Genomic DNA, 23,566 nt, shown 5'->3' with positions numbered 1-23,566 from the left:
ACCCCAACCCTCTTCCCTAGCCCTGAGCCCCTTATCCCCTGCCGCACCCCAGAGCCTGCACCCCCTGCATCCCAACCCTCTGTCCCAGCCCTGTGCCCCCTCCCACACTCTGAACCCCTCGGCCCCACCCCCACCGCATATCACCTCCATATTGATGCACATAACAACATTCATTCTGCACATGGATGTAAAAAATTAGAGGGAACCTACTGGTCTACACTACAGTGGTGTAGCTGCAGCTGTGCTGCTGTCACGCTTGTAATGTACACATGCCCCGTGTACACATAATGTATGTGGTTGGGTGATACTTGCTAGTGGCTTTGTGGAGCTGGAACCTGTGCTCTCGGGGCTGAGCTGTGTGTTGAGAGCAGAGCTGCACAACTTGGACCAGTGAGCTACTGTCCGAGCATGTAGCCATTTATGTGTAAACTGCTATTCTGGCTCTGCCCCAGTGGAAGAGGAAGAAGTAGGTCTTCAAGGAGCTCCCTGCTGCTTTACCCCTAGCAGCACATCTGCAGTAGGAAACTACAGTAGATCCAAAGTCACACTGCCTGCTCCATCCCTAGTGCTTCTCTTGTCCACCTACTCCCCCAGAGAGAGAGAGAGAGCAAGCTGCAGTGATACATAGCAGAGCCTAGGGAGAGATTTCCCCTCTCAAATGTAACTATTCTTAAATTCTTAAGTGACATTTAAAAAAAGGTAGATGATGTGTTTGTTCACATTCACTTTGGGTTTGGGCATTTAATTCCTCCTGGTGAAATACGTGGGGGGAATTAAATGGCACAATCCAGAATGATTGTGTGTGGAATGTTAAAAACCTCAGGAAATGTTTTCAGTCCCCATCAATCATTTTGGGGAAGAGAGGATATTGCCTAGAAGGGTAGACTGGTCAGTTGGCTGCCTTGCGCTACAGTGAATTTAGTACTCTGGAAAGATGCCAGACTGGCAGCCCTGAGAAATGAAATGCATAGAACAGATTCACTGTTGTTTTCCCCCATACTGCCCTGCCAGTGAGTCTGTGTCTTGTTCTGGAAGGACCTCACCTTCAGCTTGGTCTCTACTCCCATTCAATTCTTAGTCTCTCTGCTGAGACCACCCAGGTGCACCAAGTATGTGGTATGGCCATCTATAGAAACCATTAGGAACGGATCTGGGGTCACCAGTTTATTTCACATAGGCCACTGAACAGGCATTAATAACTGCCAGCTGTCATCATCATCTAATTCAGGCATTCTCAACTTGGGGCTGTGACCTGTTGTCAGCGGGGGTCCCACAATCCTGCCCACCCCACATTGCTAACTAGCAGAGGGTTCAAGGCTACATCTCACCTAGATGGGAGCAGAGGTATGGAGATGGGTTCTCAATATGCAAAATATTTATCATAACCAGTGATCTAATATATGGGTTTATTTTACAGAAGCCAAAAGTGCGTTAGGCTCCTTACACCAAAGGCAGAAAGATATACTCCCAGCTCCAAAGACCTTACAACCTAATGGCCCTAATCTTGCAAAGAGATCATGGACCCTTATGCCTGTATGGGGCCCCACTGAAGTCAATAGGACTCTGACGGGACAAGAGGATCTGGCTGTGACTTTCTGGGATCAGGCCCTGATTTTAAAAAAGAGTTGATGAATAAATGGAACAAACTGTAAGGAGAATGTAAAGAAGCCATTATGAAAAAAGTACTAGATAGTGTACTAGGGCTAAAACCAATAGAGTTGTAGCATGATGAGTGGAATAGGAGAAAGAGGGCTAAGGTTTAGGAGGAACCTAGTTCAGTGTGGCACCATGGGGCTCAGAAATATGGTCACAGGCCAAGATGTTCTCTCTCAAACTGTAGCGCTTCAGCACGTAACTGGACACTCAGCACTCTCGAAGCATTCTTTCCTCTGACTCTGTGCCTGCCTGTTGCATTACTAATTACTGAAACAAGAGTTGTATAGGAATGACTCACATCCTGTAGAATTGTGTTTCCAACCCCACGAGTTCAAAAATCATGAATCTGGTTTAAAAATCCTGAGGGTTTTTTTGGTATTCCTTTTATTTGCCTTTTGGTTTCGGATCCTTTAGAGTGCACTCAGGCAGGGGTATTTATTTATTATAATCTAGTAAATTGCATAGAATGGTTCACACTACCTCTAGAAAGGACATCATTTTATATTAAATTGTATAGGAGTTTTCTATAAGGCAGTCTAAGGGGGAGGGATAGCTCAGTGGTTTGAGCATTGGCCTGCTAAACCCAGGGTTGGGAGTTTGATCCTTGAGGGGGCCACTTAGGGATCTGGGACAAAATCAGTACTTGGTCCTGCTAGTGAAGGCAGGGGGCTGGACTTGATGACCTTTTGGGGTCCCTTCCAGTTCTATGAGATAGGTATATCTCCATATATTTATTTATTTTATTTAACCCTCACTGTTGATCTGGGCTAGATTCAAGCCAGCAACCTAGAAGTGAACCAACCCCTTCAAGCTATCCAGCTCCCACCACATCACTGTCACACTAATCATCAGGGCAGAACCTTACAATTACTGCTGAGCATTTAAAAATGTTATGAAATTCTTGAACCTTAATAGGTTGGCACTGTCCCTTTAAACAAAATACTAGAGTAGCTTTTTACAAAGTTATTTTTTGTTGTTCTTGTTACATTGGATCCCAGTCAGAATTTATAACTGGCAACAGAATAAATCAGATAATGGACAAGATAAGGTTGATTTTAGGTCAAAAGTTTCATAGGCTCACTTTCAAAATCTTCATGTGTTTGTTTCATGCTCTCTGTTGTATTTATAAGTAATTATACAGGTGGAGGGGAGGTGGGAGAAATATTTTGTCCTGCAGAATCTTTGCAATGGCAAGCTTTAGTCAACAGTAATAGTAACAAAGCAAAAGAAACCCCTTGTGTTCATATTAGGCCATGCTGCTGTTTGAGAGAGCTGATTTTAGTATTTCAAACAAGATTATCAGCAAGACTGCCTAGTACGAGGCACATACACATAGACGTACTTACTCTGGTTTGAAGCCTGGCCTTGGGTCACATTTTTAGTCCTGTTTGTCTCTCTTATTCTTAGTAATATGCTTTTCTACTCTTCCAGCTCAGCACAGTTTCAATGAGATGTTATCGGTATCAATGCTCTGCATATAAAAAGTATGTCGGAAAGTTACGACAGTTCATAGCACATCTTAAAACCATGCTTGTTTTGGGGTCCTCTGAACTCAAGAAATAGCATCTGAATAACTTCTCTGTTGGTAAAAACTCTCTCTCATATTCCATTGTCTCAAAAACGTCCAAAAGGAATTTTATCTAACTTAAAAATTCACTGTTTAAAAGAAATACAAAAAATTTCAACCCAGCTGGTAATTTGTAAACATTTATAAATGCTTGGAAATAGAGGGCTAAAGTTAAAAGATCTACCCTCTCCACTGTACACAGAGCAGTATTATTGATGGGACAATTGATTGTATTTACTTAGTGTGTTTCAGAAAATGGAAAATCAATTGTTTCTAAGTTTATAGGTCTATGCCAATCAAACTAATTATTTAAATTAAATGTATCCTTGCATCATGTATTCATAATTACAGTTGGTGAAATTTTTTTTGTCAACTTTCATTGGCAAAAATAATAATAAAAAAAGACTTTTCAAAGGAAATGAACATTTTCACAAGAAGCTTTTATTTCTTTGAAAATATTTGGGGATTTTTGGGTCAAAAATGGAACGAATTTTCATTTTGTTTAAAATTAAAGATTTTTGGTTTGGTTTGTCTTCCTCTTGTCTCTTCTTTCCCTTGCCCCAATTTTTTTGGATGGTGTGTTTGTTTGTGTGTGTGTGTGTGTGTGTGTGTGTGTAGAACCCGGAAAATCAAAAACATTTTGTTTCTTTGAAAACTGACACAAAACGAAAACTTTTCTTTTGTCAAAAATTCAGAACATTAGAATTTTTTTTTCAAAAATTTTCACAGAAAATACATAACTTTTTACCAGCTATGTTAATAATCTAGTTGAAGATGTCACCTCGATTGAGTAGGCAGGTAACAGACAGGTCCCAGCACCACATCCACATACCTGTTGTTTATTTCTCCATAAGCTTCTGCCACTTCTTTTCAGTAGGCTCAATGATAATAGGTTCTGAGATCCTGATTTCAGTGGGAATTAAGAATGCTCAGCACTTTGCAGGATTGAGTATATAGATTCTATTTGATTGGCGATGCACATGCATGAAGAAGTTTGTTCTCTTTAGTTTATCCAAGAGAAGGTTAAGAGGTGAGGTGACTTGATCATGGTCTACCCAAGGAAGAGATTTCTGACAGCAGATGGTTCCTTAATCAAGCAGAAAAAAGTTTAACAAAATCCAATGGTTAGAAGCTGAAGCTAGACAAATTCAGATTGGAAGTCCAGGGACATTTTTAAAATGAGGGTAATTGATCATTGGAACAGCTTACTAGGGATGTGGTGAAGTCTCCATCACTTGCAGTCTTTAAGTCAAGACTGGAAATCTTTCTAAAAGATATGCTATTGCTCAAATAGAAATTAGGGGTTTGATGCAGGAATTTATTGGGTGAGGTTCTGTTACATTGGAGCTCATAGTATGTGATCATAATGGTCCCTTCTGGTCTTAAAATCCTATGGAATGCACATTAATGTTCAAAGTATCCAGAGTGTATCTGAATTGGATCTTTAGAGGGTTTTTTTATGTAACAAGTTTTTATAGCACATGTTGATAGAGGATTTTTCTTAGTGAAGGGGAAGGGTGTGTTTTGATGGCTGATCAGGTGCGGTATGTCACCAGGTGCACTGTAAAATCAGTTGCATCATTTGCTGCACACACGTTTACGACATCAGAATCAGGAACTGCATTGCAAAACTGAAATTTCACTTCATGGAAACAGGAGAAATGTGGTTACCATTTTGAAGAAAACCCCCATAAATGAGTAAACACCAGTTTCTAATGATGTACACATGTATACTGTATTCTTGTCCTATCTCTGGCTGCGAGGAAAAAAAGGTGTTCTATAATTCTGTTCTTTTGTAAGCTACTCCATCAGTTACTCTGGTTTCATAAAAAGGAAAAGCTGTCTCTCTTAAAAGAGAAAGCACTCCAAGTAGGCAGGGAGGTCGGGCAACCACATCAGGGTAATGTTGTCATGTCATATCAAGTGATATCTGTAAAATGATACATAATATGCTCTATGAAACCTTTATTGTCCCCCAGCTAACATATGTCCTAGGTAGTTACAACTGGCTTTTACTTGAGAACTGAGTAGCAATTCCCTGAGGAGGCAGGTTTGCACGAGTGAAAATGGTTGTTGGGGGAACTGACAAAATTGCTGGTTGGTGTAGAATTTCTTTCCCCAGCCTCTGTTAGAACCAGCATAGAAGTTTGTGTTCGGAGTGCGGTGGTGAGGGGTTTTAGTAATTTGCTGATGATTTGCTAAGAGTCAGACTCCTGCCCTGAGAAAAATCCCATTCAATGTGATGATTGAAAGGGACATTTCCTCTATTTTGTTGTAATTGACTGTTGTTTAGGTCTTCATCCTTGGAATGTGAAACCAGCTATAAAACCCAACAAGAGACCTTTGAACCAAACAGAAACATAATACATCATGCCTACAGATTGGTTTATTTTAAGTAAGTTGTAGCGTACAAGGAATGATCCCTCCCTCTTCCTCCCCCTCTCCCTGAAAACTACAAGTGAAAGGTGTGGAGCCCATTGCGTTATTGCTGCCCTAAATGTTCAAAAATCATCAGATTTAAAAAAAAAAATTGGTGTCCTCTTTATTTGCCTTCTGGTTTTTGAGCGTTTAGGGTGCATTCAGGTCACGTTTTCAAACTTTTCTCTTGCACAATGAGGGCTAGAAACTTACTTTATTTTTAAAATGAAAGCTGAGATTCTCATCTAATTACTTGTCTCCAGCTTTAAGTGAAACCTCTAGTTTAGTGAGACATAATAAAATCACAAGAGCTGGCAACACTGCAAACCATGAAAAGCATTGACAAGCATTAGAACAGTGACCCCTTTCACATAGCAAGACCCCTCCGCCCTCGCCCCTTATAAATTAAAAACACTTTTAAATATATTTAATACCATTATAAATGCTGGAGGCAAAGCGGGGTTTGGGGTGGAGGCTGACAGCTTGCGACCCCACCATGTAATAACCTGGCGACCCCCAGTTTGAGAACCCCTGCATTACAAGCCAAATTGAACAGATCTGACACTGGCCTCCACAGCAGGCCTGTTTTTCGTAGAATCGTAGGACTGGAAGGGGCCTCAAGAGATCATCTAGACCAGCGGTTCTCAAACTGTGGGTTGGGACCCCAAAGTGGGTCACAACCCCATTTTAATGGGGTTCCCAGGGCTGGCTGAGACTTGCTGGGGCTCAGGGCCGAAGCCTGAGCCCGACCGCCCAGGGCCGAAGCCCGAGAGCTTCAGCCTGGGATGGCGGGACTTAGGTTACAGGCCCCCTGCCTGGGGCTGAAGCCCTGGGCTTCTGCTTTATTCCCCCTGCCCAGGGCAGTGGGACTCGGGCTTTGGGCCCCCCTCCTGGGGTCATGTAGTAATTTTTGTTGTCAGAAAGGGGTCGGGATGCAATGAAGTTTGAGGACCACTGATCTAGACCATCCTTGACAGGGGTTAGTTTAACTGGCTCTTAAAAATCTCCAATGATGGAGATTCCACAACCTCCTTGGGTAATTTACTCCAGTGCTTAACTATCCAAACAGTTAGGAAGTTTTTCCTAATGTCCAACCTAAACCTCCCTTGCTGCAATTAAGCCCACTGCTTCTTGTCCTATCCTCAGAGGTTAAGGAGAATAATTTTTCTCCCTCCTCCTTGTAACAACCTTTTATGTACTTGAAAACTGTTATCATGTCCCCTCTCAGTGTTTTCTTCTCCCGACTAAACAAACCCAATTTTTTCAATCTTCCCTCATAGGTCATGTTTTCTAGGCCTTTAATCGTTTTTGTTGCTCTTTTCTGAACTTTCTCCAATTTGTCCACATCTTTCCGGAAGTGTAGCACCCAGAACTGGACACAATACTCCAATTGAGGCCTAATCAGCGCAGAGTAGAGTAGAAACATTACTTCTCGTGTCTTGCTTACAACACTCCTGCTAATTCATCCCAGAATGATGTTCGCTTTTTTTTTTTTTTTTTTTGGAACAGTGTTACACTGTTGATTCATATTTCACTTGTAGTCCACTATGACCCGCAAATCCCTTTCTACAATACTCCTTCCTAGGCAGTCATTTCCCATTTTGTGTGAGCGCAACTAATTAATTGTTCCTTCCTAAGTGGAGTACTTTGGATTTGGTCTTACTTCAGACTATTTCTCCAGTTTGTCCAGATCATTTTGAATTTTAATCCTATCCTCCAAAGCATTTGCAACATCCCAGCTTGGTATTGTCTGCAATCTTTATAAGTGTACTCTCTATGCCATTATCTAAATAATTGATGAAGATATTGAACAGAACGGGATCCAGGGCTGATCACTGTGGGACTCCATTCGATATAATCTTCCAGCTTGACTGTGAACCACTGATAACTACTCTCTGGGAATGGTTTTTCAACCAGTTTTGCACCCACCTTATAGTAGTTCCATCTAGGTTGCATTTCCCTAGTTTGTTTATGAGACGGTCATGCGAAACAGTATCAAAAGCCTTACTAAAGTCAAGATATACCACATCTACCGCTTCACTCCTCCCCATCCACAAGGCTTGTTACCCTGTCAAAAAAAAGCTATTAGATTGGTTTGACACGATTTGTTCTTGACAAATCCATCCTGACTGTTACTTATCACCTTATTATCTTCTAGGTGTTTGCAAATTGATTGTTTAATTATTTGCTCTGTTATCTTTCCGGGTATTGAAGTTAAGCTGACTGGTCTGTAATTCCCCGGGTTGTCCTTATTTCCCTTTTTATAGATGGGCACTATATTGGCCCTTTTCCAGGCTTATAGAATTTCTCCGGTCTTTCATGACTTTTCTAAGATAATTGTTTATGGCTCAGATACTTCCTCAGTCAACTCCTTGAGTATTCTAGGATGTATTTCATCAGGCCCCGGTGACTTGAAGACATCTACCTTGTCTAAGTAATTTTTAACTTGTTCTTCCCTGTTTTAGCCTCAGATCCTACCTCATTTTCAATGGTGTTCATTATGTTAGATATCCAAACGCTACTAACCTTTTTGGTGAAAACTGAAACAAAAAAGTCACTTAACACTTCTGCCATTTTCACATTTTCTATTATTGTTCCCCCCCCCCATTGAGTAACAGGCCTACCCTGTCTTTGGTCATCATCTTGCTTTTAATGCATTGATAGAATGTTTTCTTGTTACCCTTTATGTCTCTAGCTAGTTTAATCTTGTTTTGTGCGTTGGCCTTTCTAATTTTGTCCCTACATACTTGTTTTATGTGTTTATACTCATCCTTTGTAATTTGATCTAGTTTTCACTTTTTGTAGGATTCTTTTTTGAGTTTCAGATAATTGAAGATCTCCTGGTTAAGCCAGCAGATCTTAATAGCCTCTTTCTTTTGATTGCCTGGGATCCACTTTCAGATACACCTCTACCCTGATATAACGCGACCCGATATAACATGAATTCGGATATAACGCGGTAAAGCAGTGCTCCAGGGGGGCGGGGCTGTGCACTCTGGCGGATCAAAGCAAGTTCGATATAACGCGGTTTCACCTATAATGCGGTAAGATTTTTTTGTCTCCCGAGGACAGTGTTATATCGGGGTAGAGGTGTACTTTCAACCTAACAAAATGTCAGGGTAGTAAAGAAAAAATGGTTGTATAAACTATATTCCCATCAGCAACTCGCAAAACCCTGCTAGTAACTGACTTTGTTTTTATCTTGAAGGTTGCACATTTGTGATTGTCATTTATATTCCAGTCGACAGTGAACAGTGAATACTGGTAATTTACACTGCAACTGGCAAGGGAGATAGATAAGAGGATTGAATGAATAACTTTCTGCTCACATGTCTTTAGACTGCATTTATCTACCTACCACCAAATTCTATGCACCAGTTAACACATATTTGATATTGTGTCATCCTGTATGATTAAAAAAAGTGGTCCCATGCAGACATCCAAAAGAGATTCCTCAGCGCCGTGTGGGGAAAGAGAGGAGAAAGTTTTCTATTTATGTTGTGTGCCTATTATCTTGTTATCTAAGCAACACTGAAGTCCCAAGACGCTTGACAAGGACCATGCTTTTATAAATTTCAATCAATGAACAATTCATCAGCAACTCACTCACTGTTTGAGGTCTCTACACAGTGATCGGCGAAGAGATCACCCCAGCACTGCCCAGACCCTGATGCTAATGCTGAAATCAATTCAGATGCTCACTTTCCTAACCCCAGAATGCAGAAGAGTGAGCTACTGGATAAGGAAAAATTTGCATTTTGAAAAGTGCTTTCACTGAATTGGGAGTAGGTTAGGCAGATGGGGAAGGGGAAGAGAGAGAGCATAATGACTATCTACACACCTAGTCCTTTCTGCTCTGCTTGGGAACACAGACAGGCGGGTGGTCTATCTATTCCAGTATCCCCTCTCTGACAGTGGCCAGTGCCAGATGCTTCCGAGAACATGCTTTAGTTGTCATTAGCCAGTCACCATCAAAGGGCTGAAGCGATAGTTTTCATTAACTTGAGTTTGAATGAACTCATGTTATTCTGTTGTTGCCAAAGGAAAAGGGGAGTAATGAGTTGCTCTAACATGTGATCTGCACTAATTGTGGGGATTGAAAGCCATCCTGATTCTAGATATATTGACACGGGAGACATGCTGAGGGACGGCTGCTTTGAGAGACAAATCCTCTGAAGCAAGGGGAATCTTTACTGCCTCCTGGTAACACTTTCCTTCCCCCCGAGTACACGAGAAGGCAGGGAGAAGTCCTAAAGTGGTGGATTGATAACTTGGAAACTTCATTTTTTAAAAAAAGTTTGGTTTTATTATTAATTTGCCATATCCGATTGACATGCTTTATGATTGCACACCACTGGAGGGAGAACAGCTATCCGTCAGACTCCAGGATGCATCAGAACAAAGCAATCACCATGGTGCAGGACACTTGCTCTCTGAAGTAGGAGACAGCATTGAGCAGACCCAGTTCATTTTACACCAACAGAGCTTCCTCAGACTAGGAATAAAAATGCTTTAAAATTAAACAGCGCTCTTGTCTCTCTTCTTATGCAGCCAGGGAGCTTATTCCAGCCATTGGGGCTGCATCCTGGAAGCCTCTTTTTTTTATAGGCAAATTTTGCTCTTGGTGCTTGAAAATTAATAGATTGATTTGAGCAAAGGGGCTATTCGGAGTATATTTTGAGGTGTTACGACAATATAATTGTTTAATAATAATAGTAAAAGATAGGGAGGAAATATCCAGAATCCTATAATCAAAGCTAAATGGTGGGGCCGAGCTACATTGTTGCTTTAACCCCGAGGTCCCTGAGGAGGATTATATTTGTCCTGGGCATCTTGTGCCCAGCTTGTGACCTCTGACCCATTTCAGCATGATGGCCCCCTTACCCACTTGTCTAGCCTGCTCTATAGTTGAAAAGGAAGGGGGATTGTGGGAAATTCACACAAAAGGGACCGCTATGATAATCTAAATAATAATTTATATTATTTTTGTGTGAAATCTATCATTTTTTCCCCAGTTTTGAACATTTTCAAAACTTTTTTTTCTCTTCCTTCCTAGGTTTTTGTTTTTTCTTCTGCCTTGCCCCTCCCTCCCCTCTTTAACCTTTATCCTGTTACCACTGAAAAGGTTAGAGAAAAGGGTAGGGAAAGGAAAATCAATAAACAAAAAAGGGGCTGGGGTTGTTTTGGTTTTCTGGACAGCCAGTCAGACTCCTGCCCTCTGAGCAGGTTTCGGGTTCCATGGTCAGAAGTGCTAGCACCCAGTCTCTGTTGCAGACACACAGGCTTTCTCCCTGCTGCTACTTGGGATGGGAGAGGGGCAGACGCTGGCTGTAGAAGAAGACGGCTTTCGCTGTGGGGGCCAGCTGAGAGATTGGGAATGGTTCCCAGCAGAAGCAGGTAGCAGAGGGTAGAGCTCAGTACAGGTAGGAATCCTGACCCAGTCCCCTCTTTCAATGGCTGTAAACCTTCACAGGTTTCTAGACACAGCACCTCCAGTTGACTAGGGTAAACCCTGAAAATTGGCAAGCTCCCAATTTGTTTAGGACAAGCACTGGCTAGTTTATTAAGCAGAGCTGTATTGACATGGGGTTTGATCTTGAGAGGTACCAGGTAGAACAGGGGAATGTTTCCCCCCCCCATCCTGTTTCATCTTTCCCAGGCCATTTCCTTATCAGGATGAAACTGAGACCTTTCCAAGTTTTTCATCAGAAAGAGAGAGACACACCCACCCCTGATTAACCAACAGCCTGATGACTAGGGCACTCAATCTAGGATATGGGATACCCAGCTTCGAGTCCTTGATCTGAATCAGGCTCTGCCACATTCTGGATGTGTAGCTCTAACCACATAGCTATTCAGGGGTGGGTCTTTCGTGCTGGTTTTGACCAGAGTCCATCCTGAATGGGAGAAATCTTTACCAGCGAAAGTCTAATTGAAATTGGTATGTTCCTGCAAAAAGTTTCAATTTTGACAAATTGGCAATTCCTAACAAAAAACCTGTTTTGTTGAAAATGTCCTCGACTAGCTCTAGTATTGAACGTCCACAACTCTCACCGATCTCAGTGGTGTCTGAGGGCAAGTATCACCTCTCTGAGTCAGTACCAGAATGCTTAGCCCTGAAGCTTGAGTGTGGCGGATGCAGAAGATGTTGTCATGGTGACATCCATCCCTGGTGTTTGATGGATAAATGACCTATTCTTCTTAGTGCTTTTACTGTGATATATGATGTTGTAATGTCTCCCGGGGAAAGATTTGGTTCTGTAGAGCAGCTTCCTTCTAGAAACCCTGGAAACTCCACCTAAGAAGGGAGAAAACAAACTTTTCATGCCATTGGTTAAAAGGGGAGAAACAACCAAAGAAATTAAAATACGGTTTTGAGAGAGACAACCCAATTTAGTGGTCCGAGTGCTGGACTAGGAGCCTGGAACTCCTGAATAGTAACCTCAGTTCTGCCATGCACACTCTCAATGACCTTGGGCAAGTTACTTAATCTCCGTGTCCATTCCCCAGCTGTGAAGTGGGAGATGATGACAAAATCTACTTGACTGCAGTGCAGTGAGAGTTAATTAGCTGGATTTTAGTTAATTAGTGGCAGCACTGTGTAACAAAGTATGATCAGTGACAGGAAGCTAATGGCTCTTGTCATCTTTTTTTGTCAGGTTCTATATCGAAAGTGTTAAAGAATTACAGTGACCATGCCTGCGATGGAGAATATGTCTCCCTGAGATGCCCTCACAGAACCACCATCAGCATCCAGTCTTCCTTTTATGGCCGAATTGTGCCAAGTCATCAGATGTGTCCCTCCCGATACCTACAGTCCTATGCAACTTTAATTAAGGAAGATGTTGCCTGTTCAGTTGGTACTTCCCTTCAGGTATTGCATGTTAAACTGCATCTCTTTAATTCTTGGTTTCATCTTTCCCAGGCCATGCAGCAGCTGTCTTGTGCTTGATGCCACTTAGATCTATGCTCTAAAAATGATCATGCTGGGTAACATTGGCCATCTGACACTGTGAGAGTAATTAACCATTGGAGCAGTTTACCAAGAGCTGTGGTAGACTCTTCATCATGGAAAATCTTTAAATCAAGGTCTGATGTTTTTCTAAAAGATATGCTGTAGTTCAAACCAGAATTGAGGGAAGTCCTATGGTGTTACTCCAGAGGTCAGAGTAAATGATCACAGTTGTTCCTTCTTGCTTTATAATCTATGAAATTGTTAATAAATAGTTTGTTCTTGCAGTGTAGATGGGACCGAATTATGTCTTATCGGATGTTCCTGAATTTTGCTACAGCCTTTGACTTTAGTGGTCCAGGAATGTGGCTAAAACACAAATATATTGCAAGAACAAACTGTGTTTTAACTGTTTTGGGGGATAGCCCACCTTTTACTTGGATCTCCCAACATGGTAGTTTTTCAGTGTAGACAGGACTTCCTGTAGGGTTAACTTACATTTTGTTTTAGGGTGTTTTATTTTAGTGACTTGAAATCCAGCTAGAATCTTTGGTTTGCCTTTTCTCCTGTACTCATAGGATCAAATTCTCAGCTGATGTAAATCATCAGAGATAACTGAATCATAAAGAGGAATTCTGCCCATGTGACAGTAGTTAATTTTAGTCACTCATTTATATGGAAGAAACCTATCACCAGTATCTTCTCTTTAAGGTTGTATGACTACCACAAATCAAAGAACCCTTTGTACGTTGAATAGGACTGGAAAATTGAGATGTGGAAACCTACACTGATTGATGTTATTGACTTCAGTGGGGGACTACTCATGGGCATTACATTCAGTACATGCATCAGTCTTTCCAGGATCAGGGATTTGGATTGCAAGCTTTTGGGGGCAAAGACCTGCACTTTTATTCGTGTTAAGTGCCCTGCATATTTATGGCTATAAATCAATAAGAATTAGTAATAAATGTTACAGCAGAACAAGTGGTTTAAAGGAATGATGCATCTATGGTGCAAGGAACCATTTTGTTCTAATCTGGCAAATGTCCAGTTTCCCCAGAGAGCTGCTAATTGTGGCATCTCCTGCACCCAGGCACTTTTAGAGAAATTTACAGTTTATTTTAAAGAGCTGATCTGAGTGCTTTTGCTCCTACATGTCAGTGGTAAATGCTGAAGATAAAGTGGTGGGGCAACATGTGCCCTGTAAAAAAACGACATGCCGACAGACTTGCAGTTGCTCTTGTAACACTAATACCGCATATCAAATGGCTGGGACTTGGAGTCTCCTTCTATCATACCAGAATTTGCAGTAAAGAGAGGCTTTCCCTTATGTGATGATGATAGCTTGTAACAAGGGGGGCAACAGGCAGACACGCTGTGGGGGCAGGAGGATGTGGAGATTAAAGACAAAGGATTTTGGCTGAGGCCAACCCATCCTTCTTTTATTTATTTGTTGCCAAACAATGCTTTTCAAAATCTGCTCAATAAGTTGCATTTGCATGCAGAATAGATACACACATGTATTTAGTCCATTCCCTTATCTGCAAGTGGCATATTTAAGAAGCCTCCCCAGCATCTGGAATAGCGAGAGAAGAGGAGAGACATAATGTTTAGTTTTTCATGCCGTGACTTTGCTTGCAGGAGCGATTTAATGACGATCTCAAGTGTTTGGCAGGGTTCTCATGGGATCATAGAAATGTAGGGCTGGAAGGGACCTTGAGAAGTCGTCGAGTCCAGTTCCCTGCACTGAGGCAGCGCCAAATGAACCCAGACCATCCCTGACAGGTGTTTCTCCAACCTGTTCTTAAAATCCTCCAGTGATGGGGATTCCACCTGTGACCCTGCACCCTGTGGGCTACTCGCTGCCCTTTGATTTATGCAGTCAGGTTCCATTGGCATCCATGGCGCTTCTGAGAGCAGAAAGCGTCCCTCTGGGTTTTAGAATGAGAGCGTTGTGTGCTGTAGTCAGTCATGTAGTATGTGTGTGTGTGTGTGTGTGTGTGTGTGTGTGTGTAGCACTGAGTGGTTGATCCCTAGGTCAGTGGTTTTCAACCTTTTTCCAGACCCCTACACATTTCGAATGGAGGTGCAGACCTCTTTGGAAATCTTAGATATAGTCTGCAGACTTCTGGGTGAAAACCACCTTTCGCGGACCCTGCGGACCCCCAGGGGTCAGCGGAGTACAGATTGAAAACCACTGCTTTAGAGGATGAGTTTACAAAGTGGCTGAGATTTAATTATTTCTATTTACCCATAAGAACGGCCATACTGGGTCAGACCAATGGTCCATCTAGCCCAGTATGCTGTCTTCTGACAGTGGTCAGTGCCGGGTGCTTCAGAGGGAATGATGCTTGTATACTTAGAGCACTAGCCTGGGACTAAGGAGTCCTGACTTCAATTCCCTGCTCTGCCACAGACTTCCTGTGTGACCTTGGGCAAGTCACTTAGTCATGCTGTACCTCAGTTCCCCACCTGCAGAATGTGGGCAATAGCACTTTCTTACTTCACAGGGGTGTTGTGAGGAGAAATGGGTTAATGATTGTGAGGTGTTTGGATACTATGGAAATGGAAACCATAGAAGTACTTTAGATATCCTCCTTCAAACTGTGCTCCTCTCAGCCCTGTAGGGTGCCTCTTGAACCCTTCTCTCAACCTGGTCCTCATGCTGTCTTCCATCCTGCCCTCTATTCATGGAAAACACTCTCTTCCTCACCTCATGCATTGGATGACTTCCATCCATTTCAGTCCCTGGATATCTTACAGCAAACCCACCGGAAGTGCTGACTACCTGGGTTTTTAAACTCAGTTGTACAGAGAGTATAGATGGGGCCGTTGTGTATGCATCCTGTTTGATAGTAATTAAAAAAAATCAGCTAAACCAGGGTCCTTCACAATTAAATCACTAGATCTAATCAAGCCCAGATTGCAGAAATCTGTCTCTCTGGAAGAGAGGAGCTTGGGGAGTTAACATCCTTCAGTACAAGGGAATCCCTTTGTATTGAGGAGTTACATTTAATTCCCATTTAAAGGAGCCCCACCACCAAGAAGTACAGTTTGGAAGCCTTTTCTGTGATAAAAAGGGAAAAGGCTGAGGTTGATTACACTGAGATTTACCACTGTTAATCCAGGCCTCCAGCCTAGTCCTTGGGGTCAAGTGCCAGAATCCCTTGCTATCGGCACTTGTTTTCATTTGAAACAAAATGTACGCCACATGGGAATGCCTGTCTGAAACATTATGTCAGTGACCCGAAGCGACAGAGTTCTGTTATTCTAACATAGTGAAGTCAGATTCGATGTGAGATTTCCAAATGCATAAAGACTTTGAATGGCACGCAATAAAGGGCCATTCATACTGGGCTTTCCGTCTCAAAGTGAAGTGACTGGGTCTCTACTTAGCTGCTGGGCCAAAATGTATGAATGGGGTAGGTCAAAGAACAGATTAAAGTTGTGTAGAAAATCAGACACTATTTGGCTGTTCTCAGATTTGTGGTGCATTTTCAAACAGCTACCGCTTATGTTAGGGTTCCCGAGATTTTAATACCAGTAGTTTGAGGTTCATTGCAGTACCATCTGGAGGAAAATCAGAAAAGCTTCTGTCATTTTTCTTGAAGCAGCTGTTGCATTTTTCAGATGTTGCAGTGTGGAAAATGACCACCCATTACTTCCCCTTTTGGGCCAACTTTGGACCTATTTTACTCTGTGGCAGTGGCCAGTACAGTAATGGTGCAAGCCAACCACTAACACTGGCCTGTATTCTGTCGCTTCTGAAATTCCACGTAGATTATTCCTGATAGGGAGATAAGAAATCAGTGTCCCGGTGCTAGTCAGGAATGTACTTAGGCACTATGGTGATGGGTGGAGAATATGAACATATGCAACGTTTCTTCCTTGGCTCTGCAGGGGACCCAGGCAGTTGGAACTATCAAGTTTTGCAGGGGGCCAAAAGTATGATGCAACAGCTGTGTCCTATTTATTGTGCCTCCTGCCCATCTCTTTTCCTGCTTATGAGTAAGTGGAAGAGGCAGTCAGAATCCTGAAACATTAAGCGTCAGAGTATTAAATATAAATGTCTAAATTGTCCCCACAGAATACATACCTCTGATCACCAATAGTAATTGTGTGCACTAAATGCAAAGTTCTATGGTTGGAAGAGGTATTTTCTTCTTTTGCACACGCCTGTGTAGTTACCACTGCATAGTCCTGAGTAGAGCTGGTGAAAAACAGATTTTTTTTTTTTTTGGATTGGTGGCTGAACCGAAAAAAAAAAAGTATTTTGGGTCAACCTGTAATTGGGTCAACCAGCAATTTTTTTTGTTTTTTTTCTTGATGAAACAAAAAACCTAAATATTTCATTTCTGATTGATTGAAACATTTAATTTCCTCCAAAATAGAATGTTTTGTTTAATTTTTGAGTGTTTTTTATCCTTTTTTGTGTTAAATCTAGATAAACTTCAAAACCAAATGTCATTTTGAAACAAAAAGTCAAAATGTTTCATTTAGAAAATGTTGAATTGAAACATTTCAACTTTTTGGGATTTCCCCTCCTCCCCAATTTTTTCCAGACAAAACTATTAGCTGAATTCTTCCTGAATTTGTGAACAGTTTCGGTAAACTGAAATTGCATTTTTCAGCAAATAAAGTAGTCGCCAAAAAAAAATTTTTTTTGCCCAGCTCTAGTCTTGAGTGATGGGTTTCCTATGCCCATATTTTGCTTCGACAATATAGGTATCTATGTAATCCACTGGTGAATTCATGTTATGTGGCTCCTTCTTCCCAATCTACATAGGATGTGAGTCAGTTACAATCTCCTGCTACAGAGTCTGGCTCTTTAGATCAAGCTGTAATGACTCATGGTTCTGTAGTTCCGTGGTTCAAACCTGAGTGTTGACCAAGATACCAGCCATCAGTCACACCTATTTCTGAACCTTTGGCCATAACTGTTCCTTAATTTTATGTCCACCATTGAAATGTAGCTGCCAAGTTCTAGGTCACTCTTCTCGTGACAGTTTTGCAGATTTCTGGACGAGATTCTGGACAGCTGGTGTAGAGGGTGGTATTACTTATTCCTCCTTGAACCACTAATGCAGTGCTCACCTGAGGGATTAGTGGCCTATGTGAAGAGCATCCAGTGTTACTGCTGCCCTCTACATATGTGACAACCGCCACACCAACGACTGAACAAGGGACCTCCATGAGCTGTTACTACTTCAGGCACAGACGAGCCCCTGTTACACAGACCTACCACTGGTAAAGGAGGAGCAACTTTAAAACCCACCATAGCTCCACAAGTTTCCTTAGTGGGCTGCCATGTCAGTGCAGGCTCTGGCCAGTCTCCAAGACCTCCATGCCCTCAGGGTGCCTTTCAGCCTGAGCCTCTTTCTGGGTTTTGCTGGTCCTTTCCGACTCCTGTTGTGTTGTCTTAGAAGATGGAATAAGTGGGCCCAGAGAGTTCTAGGTAGCAACATGATCTGTCACGATACCACAGTAAACAGTCAATATGGTTCAGGGTTTTAAAGTCTCGGCCTGCTTCGTTCCATGGCAAACAGATCATTAAACATCTTTTAAACCTTCAATTATAGGTACAGGAAGAAAGAAATACAGTTAAAGCATTTGAAATGTAAATATTAAGCAAAGTTTTCATTTTAATAATATCCCTTATTCCCTTTCCCTTTAGCGGTAGAGAGTTTTTAAAAAGGAAAATAACCCTGGCTGGTGGTCTTTTAGATGGGATTAAAGATGGTAATAACTGTCCATTTGGGGCAGAAAAGAGAAGTTAGCTGAGATGGGCTGAAGCTGTTATTGTTGCTGTAGTTGTTCCTAGATAACAAGACAAACACACAAAAGGGGAGAGAAAAGAAGAGCAAAGATAGAAGATGCAGCTTCTGTCTCTGGTTCTGACTCTTACTGGCAACTGGAGAAACACAGGCCCAGCACACAGTCTTATCAGCCACTCTGGCAAACTTATACCAGCATTGGGCTGGTTAGGGCATTGCTTTCCTCTTTCTGGCCACAGGCTTACAGCAGTGTTGTAAAAGAGACAGTCTTCAGCTAATACAGACTCTTAGTAGACAGAAGGTAAAACTTAAGGAGAGGATTAGGAAAGGGAAGAAATAAGCTGGGGAAGGAAAAGCATACCCAGTGGGAGGAGAGGAGAAGTGGAGACAAAGTTTCTTATCCCAGATGGTGTTCAGAATTTAGCCAAAGTTGATGGAGGTGGTGATATCATCTGGCTCAGTCTGGGCACAACATCTCTCAGAATTAGGACAACAAAGGTGTAGTGGTACAACAGTGGACCCTGGCTTTCCAGGAGATGGTGGGGGTGATGATTATGATTGTGAAGCTTGCCCTTTCCTGTCCATCTGTCTCCCAGCCAGCAGTGGTTGTTAGTTTTATTCTTCCCCACAAAGTCTTCTCTTTTAAGTACCCCAAAAGGAACGATGGGTGTAAGAGCCCGTATCTCATTATATTGTTCACCAGTTAGGTTTGATTTCTGACTCACCAATATTGGTCAATTGACTTCCAGTTCCACACTCCTCTTGTTTTCCAGAGAATGATCTTAACACAGTCCTTGAGTTATATCAGCTGGTTCTTTCTTTGGACTAATTTGGTCATTCTGTCTCCCTTTCGCATTTTTTCCCATCCCCACATTTATGGTTATAGGTTATTGTGACGTTTTATGAACTTCTCACAGTGGAGGTCATGGTTAGGGTAAATTCATAGGCCCAATTATTACAATATTCTCCACACTGTAAGTGGTGGAGTGTGGCCACTATGCGCCAATGCTTCCCATAATGGAAGTTCCCCCATCAGGGACATCTGCCCTGGTTTGTGGCCAAGTATCTGTTTCCAGATTCTGTTAGTGGCGGGAAAGAACTTCAGCCTCCTTCAGCAATCTCAGGTGAATTGATCGATGGCCCATTTTTGTTCAGAACCATTTTCAGATTAGTTTGGGAGATTTCAGATGAAAGTAAATAGTGATGGGATTTTGTGGGCAAAGGGGCTGTGAGTTGTGAGTCTATGGAGGCAGAAGGGGGACACAAGCACAGCTATGTAAGGGCTTTGCCTTCATTAAAAAATTGCTGTGTCCTCACCTCATTCATTCAGATACCTCCAGTAGTAAATATTTACAAGGTAAATTGTAAGCTCCTGGAGGCAGAGACTGTATCATTGTATTTGTCTCTATAGCTCTTAGCACAACAGCACCTCAAAGCTGACTCAGGCCTTTGGCTACTACTATTTATGAATAAAATGAGTTCATTAAAATATAACCTTCCCTCCCCTACTATAGCATGCGAAAACAATCCTAGCCATGTGAGTGTATGTGTTTGTATGTCTGTGTATTAGACTGGAGCCAAAACCAAAGTCCTGGATCTGAACACTCCCAGATTATGGGAAAGTTCAGGTCTGGATCCAAAGTTTGCAGTTTTGGTCCATTGTATGTGTTATATAAAATATCAATGTTTATGCATAGGCACACATTAGTCTTTACACTAGCACAGAAGGAGCAATATAACTGCTGTAAGTTTGTGTGGCCCAATCAGAAACAAATATGTGTAATTAAAAAAGCCCCATAAAAGTATTGGCCAAGCCCAAAATGCATGAATTTGACTTGCAAAATATGTGAGATAGATTTAAAGTAAAATACACAACGAGAAGAGTCAGGGGATGAAGCTTGAAATGATATGGGATTCTTGATACATTTATAAATCTTTCGGTAACTCCATGTTCCTGAATCAACATTCCTGATGTTATTAATTTACAGCATTAAACATAACTCCAGGCTTGTGTGGAAGAGAGTTTACAATGTGTGACATCGCTTGTTATCATATACATAGATTATGCCTCATGCAAAGTTGTTATCTGCAACATCCTCCTATTAACAAGGTGACCGAGAATAGAAACCTTGTTATCAGGAAAATAAAAGGCACTGTAGAGGTGTTGCGTTTTTGCTTCTACACATTTGTCAAGGAGAATGCAGGCTAAATTCTGCCCTCAGACATGCATGCATAGGTCCCACTGAAACCAAGGGGAACTGCACCTCGAGGGGCAATATTCAGCCTTGTGAATTATTTACCTGAAAAGAAAACTGTGTGCTCTGGAGATGAATCATGCTTCTCTCATTAGAAACATTAGTTAACTTTTGGGGAAAGAACACTTGGCATTTCTTCTGTGTTTAGTATGTGTCTATTTCACCTCTCCCAAGGATGATCAGTGACATGGGTCACGAAGGCTGCTGAGGTGGTATTTCCTTTTGTCCTTTACGTGAGATACATGACACTTTCTCTGTCGCCGTATCCTGCTGCTGTTCTACCAGAGCGGGAGGCAGTCATACAAAAGGGAGTGGATTCCTTGCATTTTAACCACAGAATTCTCTGAGATGTTGTTTCCCTTCACTGGCAAGGTTTTAATAATAATATGAAGCAAGGGCAGTGATCTGACTCTTCTGCTGATGGGAAGATCAGATAAGCTTTTCAGCAGCTGCACAGCTTCTGAACCAGGAGGCAAATGTTGATCATAGGGTGATGGGAATGGAAGCTGTTTTTCCCCAAACATTTTTCCATGAGCCTCAGAGAAAGTGAAATGGGGAGTGAAAACAAATGTAATTCAAGTGATCCAAATTTCCTAGCGAGCCGAGCGCTGTGACTCTTGTATCAGGCTCCTCTGCTGCCATCGTCTTCATCTCAAGAAGTTTATTATAATTATTATTTTTATGTTACATTAGTACCTGGAGGCCTCAACAGAGATCGGGACCCCATTGTGCTAGCTGCAGTACAAACACATAATAAGAGCCGGTCCCTGAAGCTGGGACAGTCTAAACACAGAATCCAAAGGGAGCGAGGGAAACAAAGGCACAGAAAGGGGAAGTGACTTGCACAAAGCTGCAGAGCGGGTCAGCACTAGAGCTGGGAGTAGAACCCAGAGCTACTCCGTCCCAGTCATGTGACCACTGGACCAATCTGCATCTTGGTATAATGCGTTAATATGTTACAGTGGTTTATGTGCTGTTTCCGTGTAGGGTTTCTATTTCAGCCTCTGAACATACAGAAATCTTCAGTGAGCTTTAATGTTCCAGGGCTTTAAAAGGAGCTGTGAGGCAGCACTTAAAACACATGATGCTAGCTGCTTTACAAAGGCTAATATCATGATCAATGAGTATATGCTCTGAAGAAGTTACAATAATTTCCAAACTCAGCCTAAAATCACAGAACTGATGCAATTTATCGCATGTACAGTGCCCAGGATGCATTGTGTTGGGAATGTAAGTATAGCTCCCCCACAATGTATATAACATGTTAAATATTTGTAAGTGGCAAAAATGTTTGATACTACCTCCATGCAGAAACAGTGGTGAATATCTGCCTATTTAGTCTCTGAATTGCCTTATCCGTGAAATCTTTAGCTTCACTGAAATCGCTCTTCAAAGCAGTCTGATTGCATACCACAAGGTGATGGATCATTTGTGTCTCCAATTTCTATTTCGGCCACCCCGCCAGCTGGTGCGAGATTGTTCCCCAGAATACATGCATTAGTGCGTTGTCCAGTCGAGGTGTAAGAGTTCCAAGTGCTGGGGCATCCATCACTCTCATGGGAAAGTGTTTGACAGCATCATGGGTCACTGCTGTGCATTTTAAACATTCCCTTCCTGTAATCCCATGACTCCTAAGTTATATTCTCATTTATATTTTCGTCAGTAATATGTCTTCTTCCTTTGAAGATGACACCTTTAATACAGATTGTTATTGAGTCCCTCACCCTTAATTAATGCCAAGTCAATATAAGTCAGTATTTGTAAGTCAGTATTTATAGTAGATGTTTATCAATCCATTCTCCTACAACCTGCCAAACGTATTCCTTCTTGAGTGCTTCACATCTGAATTAATACCTGGGGATTCATTCCATCTTAATCTTGCTCCCAGGCCATGTTAATTTCACCCTGGTATGTTTAGACAGCATGTGACAGAAAGGTGCATGCCCATACATGTTCTAGGCCAGTACAGCATAACATTGCCGTTTACTTAGATGGTAAGTAAGTACAATCTGTATATTTACGTAGATTGTAAACTCTTTGGAGCAGGAACTACCTTTCTGTTTTATGTGTACAATGCCTAGCACAACAGGTCTCTGATTCCTGATAGCGGTCTATAGCTGCTATCGCTATACAATAATAAGTAATAATAATGATGGGCTACCAGTCACATGGCAAGTTGAGTCGGTGCACGATACAGAGGTCTGATTATAGCAGTTGCTTGATATTGCCTCAGACAGGCACCTCATGTCCAATCTACGGTGATAGCGCTTCCTTGATTAGTCCTCCTTTTCCTGCCCCTCTCTGTAATTTGTTCTACTTTCCCACACAACTCCTATCAAAATCCTCTGACTCTATGAACCTCACTGATTTGCATTAAGATCTGGGAGGTCCTTTGTAATGACCATTATTTCTTTATGTGCATTGTTCAGGATTATTTAAAAAAAATTGTCTTTTAAATCTGAAACTTTTGTTTGAATTACAATTTAAAAAAATATTAGCATGTTATGATTTTACAAGAATGTATAAATTCATACAAAAAAAATCAACAATATTTAAAATAGTATGAAACCCAATTGTAAGAATAACCCAAATGAAATAATCGATTCTCCCGACCATTTAAGAGCGGGAACCTGGATACTCCACGCTTTGTATCAATGGGCAATGCAGACAGAATAAAGGCTGTGTCATTTGTTACTTTTAATTGCAAATCCTGTGGCCTAGCTAGGTAGATGACTGGAAAATGTGTTGGTGCAGCTATGTGTAACTCCACTGACTTCAGTGGGCTTACACCCACTTACACCAGGACTGAATTTGGCCCAATAAACCCTGTATAACTATAGAATAAGATTCCAGGATTGTCACTCTGAAGCCTAGAACATTGGCTGAATCAGTGTGAAGTGATGGAAACAGCTACAAGCATAGCTGAGAGCACTTTTTGTTCAGA

At 41.8% G+C, this 23,566-nt stretch overlaps 1 protein-coding gene across 1 annotated transcript in view; it reads left to right on the top strand.

Moving 5' to 3' along the window:
• LOC135876763 (protein eva-1 homolog C-like) overlaps positions 1-23,566 on the top strand; it is a 308,253-nt gene that overhangs the window by 94,942 nt on the left and 189,745 nt on the right. Inside the window, exon 2 of the mRNA XM_065402099.1 lies at positions 12,301-12,515. Within this exon, the coding sequence (XP_065258171.1) occupies positions 12,301-12,515 (215 nt within the window). The remainder of the gene's footprint in view (positions 1-12,300; positions 12,516-23,566) is intronic.

The sequence above is a fragment of the Emys orbicularis genome, chromosome 3, assembly GCF_028017835.1.
Source record: "Emys orbicularis isolate rEmyOrb1 chromosome 3, rEmyOrb1.hap1, whole genome shotgun sequence".
NCBI lineage: Eukaryota > Metazoa > Chordata > Testudines > Emydidae > Emys > Emys orbicularis.
This window is presented reverse-complemented; position numbering and strand designations above follow the sequence as displayed.